This window comes from Montipora foliosa, chromosome 10, assembly GCF_036669935.1.
Source record: "Montipora foliosa isolate CH-2021 chromosome 10, ASM3666993v2, whole genome shotgun sequence".
Lineage (NCBI taxonomy): Eukaryota > Metazoa > Cnidaria > Anthozoa > Scleractinia > Acroporidae > Montipora > Montipora foliosa.
In genome coordinates this window covers 32,812,950-32,818,561 of record NC_090878.1, presented here as the reverse complement: position 1 = coordinate 32,818,561, position 5,612 = coordinate 32,812,950, and the positions used below count along the sequence as shown (strand labels likewise).

The 5,612-nt window shown below is 36.7% G+C and overlaps 1 protein-coding gene across 1 annotated transcript in view; it reads left to right on the top strand.

Annotated features, from left to right (window-relative positions):
* The window catches only part of LOC137974398 (uncharacterized), a 263,995-nt gene continuing 258,383 nt past the window's right edge, over positions 1-5,612 (top strand). The window contains exon 1 of the mRNA XM_068821352.1: positions 1-114. Within this exon, the coding sequence (XP_068677453.1) occupies positions 45-114 (70 nt within the window). The 5' untranslated portion in view covers positions 1-44. The remainder of the gene's footprint in view (positions 115-5,612) is intronic.

Sequence of the window (5,612 nt, the reverse complement as noted above, 5' to 3'; positions counted from 1 at the left end):
GCCAAGAGAAGCTAGTTTGTCTTTCCGTAAGGTTTAATCTTGCGATGGAGCTTTATCGCCACACTCATTGGTGTAAAGTTGTATTTTTCATCTCCTTGCTGCATTGTGTCTGGGGTGAGTCCGATTTCATGTTTAGTTAGTCATCATGATAAAATATGGAAGACTGTAAGCACGGAAGCTTGCAGGGGTCATGCGATATGAGAGATGCATCATGCGAATTCAAAAATGCGTGAGGAAAAATCCGATTTGCGGGTTAGAAAATGTGTGATAAAATATGAAAGATCCTAGTTTGAAAATCTGAGACGAGAAGTAGAAAATGTTAAATAAAAACGGATGTCAGAAACAGGGACGCGTTAGAGGGAAGTCGAGGAAGGGACACTGGGGGAGTGGGGAGTCTTTAAAAAAAGGAATCTCAAAAACGGGACTGAAATTTCTAAAAGGGAGAACTATCAGTGGTCTGATCATCTGCAAATCCTTTAAAATATTAGCTTCCTCGCAGCAAAAGTTTCCGTAAGGTCCTGAGCTGTACTGTGCAGCCAATTGAGTCACAATTATAGCTTTCCAGCGGAGTTTTCTTTTGGTTGACATAATGCTACAAAACCGTTTCAAATGTTTCTTGACCTATCACACACATCTCAGTTGAACAACAATTTCCTCTCAGTAAAACGGCGACAAACATTAAAGCTAGCTAGTTCTTTTTGGATTATTGGCAAAAGCCAAAGAAAACTTAAATTCATCCATATGATATTGACTCAACATCTGGCTGCCGAGCAAAATATTTCAGTGGTTTTCCTTCCATGTGGAACATTCTTTGGGAAAATTTGGCCTTGTATTTGGTTTTCATACTTTTCGTTGTCCACTGTACATCCCTTTTGCTAATGATATCCTTTTTCGTGCTACCGTAATATGTCAAAACCACTATTACACAACTTACAATAACGAAATGACCTGAAAACTAATAAACCCAAGAAACCAAGAGGCATCTTTGGACTTTATACATTGTCATCAATATTTAATTCTATTGAACACTAGTGCTTCCAGTTTTACTCATCAAAATCCTTTGAAGGAGCTGTTAATTGTATTTTGAAATATATAGCAGCTACCGAATATAGTTTTGTAGGCATTCGGTTTCCGCGAGAGTTATTCCACTTCTCATGCAATAAGCAAAAACAACTGGTCCAAATGAATTCTGCGCGATCGCAACAAAGGACGCTCGATGATAGTCGGTCCGTTATACTTAGTTATCTATATTGATGATATTTCTTGGGGAATTGCTTCAATAAAATGTTTTTTTTTTCTCTTTGCTGACGACCCCAATTTCTTCTTTAAGCATTGTGTTCTAAGCGCCTTAATTGAAGAATTGACTGAACATTGAACTTGAAACTGTCTCGCACTGGTTTAGGTCTCTTAATATTGAGAAAACCAACCTCATAGTTTTCAGACCTACGCCGAGTGATTTAAGTCATGTAATTATAAAACAAGTTTAAAGTACAAAATTTTTAGTGTTGTTGATCAGGTTATTAATTTGAAGACTCATGTAGTCTTTCAGACATAGTTTGATGTTATTCTGGTTTGAAAAAATTTGAGTGTAGCTCAGAAAGTTACAAATGATTTAAAGAGCCAACTTTTCGACACTCATGAGGAGTGTCTTCATCAGGGGTAATCCATCGTCATCGCAAAGGGTACAAATAGGTGTCACATAAACCAGTTTCTAAAAACGAGAATTTCGAAATGATTAGAGATCTGGGATCATTATTTACCTTGCATTTACGCGCGGACATCACATTAACGTGCCGGATATGTCGCGGCATTGTGGGCGATGAATCGGTTGATTCCACAAAGTCAGACACTACTTACAGGCTAAGTCACTCTTAGCTTTGCATTATGCGCTAATTTATTTCTCGTCTTGTATTGTATGGTTCGTTGCATACATATCTCACCTACATAGGACTGTGAAGTCCAAAACTTACACTCAAAGTAAACAACCTTTGGTTAAAAATCAAAGCTTAAAATTTTTTGCCAGTCAAGTGTTAGCAGTCGCACTTTCAAAATCTGAAGAAAAAAAAAAGTAATTTTTTGATCATAGTAGCACTTTAACACAGCCCCTTTATTGTGATATTTTAGGTGATTTTGTAAGAATGTGATCCTCGCCATCTCGCAAGTTAGTGGTGACAGTTATTATTAGTCCAATAAGCTAAATGATGATCTATAGGGGAACTGACGCACGTGATAACGCTATCATTGTTGTTTATTTATTATTCAGTGGAAACCGCCAAATTGTATTGAGAATACTCGGTCATCATCTCTTCGTAAGAGCTGTGAGGTTCCTTTGTATAACATACAACGACAAAAACGACTGTGCCACTTCGGAGAATTTGTCAGTACCACTATGTGTATATTATCAATTGAAATTCTTTTTCTCTCCTTTCATTGTCATTGTGCGAATAATTATACAGCTCAGTTTTATGTTCTCATTTGATTGTTTTCCCCCAATGAAGGAGGCTTATGTGATCCACCTGTGTTTCAGACTTCCTCATTTAACATCTAGGAACCAAGAGTGAATTAGATAAGAGTGTTGATCTATCACTTTACGGCCTTGCTCTAGCACAGTCACAAATGGATTTATTTATTTTCAGATACACTTTGCGCGCGAAACAAACAAAGGGCCGCCAGTTTTAACCAATCAGATGAAGCGATGTCACGCGTGACTGGTTCTGTTTTTTTTTTTTCAGGGACATAACACCTGATATTCGCGGGAACGGGTATTCTAAAAATAGACTCATTTGTAACTGTGCTGGGGAGCCCACCCATGCCATAACAACACTCCTATCTAATTCACTCTTGCTAGGAACTGAATATGCGATGGACAGGTGGTAGATGAACGAAATTTATTGACATTACATTCGTCGAAACTTTATCAGTGATTCCATTATTAGCGCTTCTAGTCTGTCTAACTGGCATGATCAGCGAAACATTAACGAATATCTCAAATTTTCACAAATGGTTGGATCTTAAATTTTAGGCTCCGCCTTTGAAGGTAGTCTCTAAACTGCACGTTTTTTTGCTCTTTGATTCTAACGGCCATAGAAACATGATTATTAAGTAGAGATATTAGTTTATTCCCCTCTTCTAGCATATACTTACCAATTATTTCATGAGCGCGCGTTGGATATGAGATGGTAAATAGCCAACGAGCCGCGTAACGCCGAGTTGGCTATAACCAGTCTCGTATCCAACAAGTGCGAATGGAATAACTGTTTTATTAAATTTAGAAAGTACGAAATGCGAGCGAGAAAAGCGAGCAAATCCGAGCGAAAACGGAAAAAAACTTGATGAGAATTGATGGGATGTTGTGTCAGACCTTTTGGTCAGACAGACGCAGGCTAATCACAATAACATTTCTTGCCTTTTCGCGTACTTCTAAACGTCGGAATTGATCCAAACTTTCCACAAAAACGCTTTTTTTTGCTTTATTCAGAGAAAGATGTCGTTTTCTGGCGAAAAAAAGTTTAGCGTAGCAACGCTTAGGGCAATCATTTACCATATAAGGTCAAACTATTAAAGGTATATAAGCTGATAACCGCGTTTGTGTGAACCGCTGACAACATTTATATATATATCACTGGTGCTAGTTTGAGCGAGCAAAGACTACTAAAACTAAAACTAGATACAAACTACCTAAAGTGCATCAAAACTAAAATGGAATAAAATTGGAATAAAATTAAGTAGCATGAACAAAAAAAGGAAGAACAAAAAAGGAACACTGTTATTACGTGTACTGCATACGAGCAAAGTCAATTTTGGAAATCAGGTTTCTAAAAGAACTTAAGTCCTGAGATAATCTGATATTGTCTTTATGAGAATTCCATAAGCTAGGCCCTAAATATCTAATTGATTTAAGACCATATGATGTTGTGTTATATTTAGGAAGAGATGGAATACGAGATCCCCTGAGATCATTTGGCGTGGGAGGTAAAAAGAAGAGATCCTTAAATACATGATGGAGCTACATTATTTAGTGCTTTATATACTAGTAAGACAAAATTTTGAAGTCTTCCTATTGGTCATCATTAATAATGATTCATAGACTTATTCTTATTTTGAAAAAAGGCTCGTTCGTTTAATTTTTGAAACTTATCTGAATCACGTTTACAACAAAAACGCCACGCAGTGGGATGGTAATTAAGATGTGAAAGAGTAAAGGAATTAGTCAACAAATAATAGGCGAGCAATATGCTCATGACAATTAAGTTTATCGTCAATGGTAACTTGGTAACAGTTTTCTTGTTTAAGTTCTTGATCCAGAATCTTTAAGGTCATCGTGAATAATAGCCTCAATAGTCGACAGACATTTTGACCAAAGTGGAGTTGATTGTCATCTGCATATGTATTTATTTGAGTTTTAGTAACACAGAAGGACAAAATAACAAAAACTTAAGGCTACGGTCTTGGATCTTGGGAACTGCGTCGTCTAAGTAACAGACTTAAGACGTTTAATCGTATCTCAACTTGTCTACATATTGTCACCTCTGCCAATAGACCAGAAGGAGATTAAGGAAATTGATAGTCTTTGTTGTGATTTTTTGTGGGTCCGCAAATCTGTGAAGTCTTCTTGGATTAAAAGATACTTAGACCAAAATAATCGTGGAAAATGAAAACTGTTCTTTGCTGTGAATTTGCGAGAACTTGATGACCAGAAAAACGGATGCTTTTCTGCAAGAGTTATTGCAATTTTTTTCAGAAATCACCTTTGAGGATACGATGGTTTCCACCGCCCAGCTCCGGTCACAACTCATCTGGTTAACTCTCTTATACGTATTGAAAATGAACCAGTATATTTTAAGTTGTGGGCTACTAAAAGAGTCCTAACTATCATCAATTTAATGGCCAACAACGGTACTTTTTCGTCCTTCTCGGATTTCTAAGAACGTTACAAAATTAAGCCAACGTTTTAATCTTTTATGGGTATCATTTCAGCGATAAATCAATTGTGGAATAAGCTCAAACAGACAGCCTAACAGAAGATTCTCACTACGATAACTTTCGTCCAATTTTCTTTAAGGCCAATGAACCTACTCTGAAGTTGTCTACCAAAAGCTAGTAATTAAAAAGAGAAATCTACCCTTTAGAGTCAAAAGAAATGGTCCATAGACTACATGTGCGAACAAAATGAATGTGTGGACTGGAAGGCCGTATACTAAAAGCCTTTTCAATGTACCAACATTTCAAAACCTTTAGAAATCCAGTTTAAACTATTCCACAGAACGCTAGCCACTAATAGTTTCCTGAAAGAAATTAATGACATATGCAGTTTCTGTCAAAAGGAAGAGGAAACACTAACACACCTATTTTGGAGCCGCACAGTAAGTTCTGTTTTTTCGCAGAGTTCATGAAATTTTTAATAGACAAGATGCTCGGATGAGAGTTGAAATAATCTGAATTACTACAATCAAGATCAATAGGTGGACAGATGTTGACAAAATAGTCATTATATATTCGTGCCAATTGACATCAGTCTTTAAATCACATTCCCATTCTCCTGGAAAACAATGTCATTTGTTGACTTAGAACCTTTTGCATGCAAAAAAAAAAATAAGTGAATTTTCTCCAAA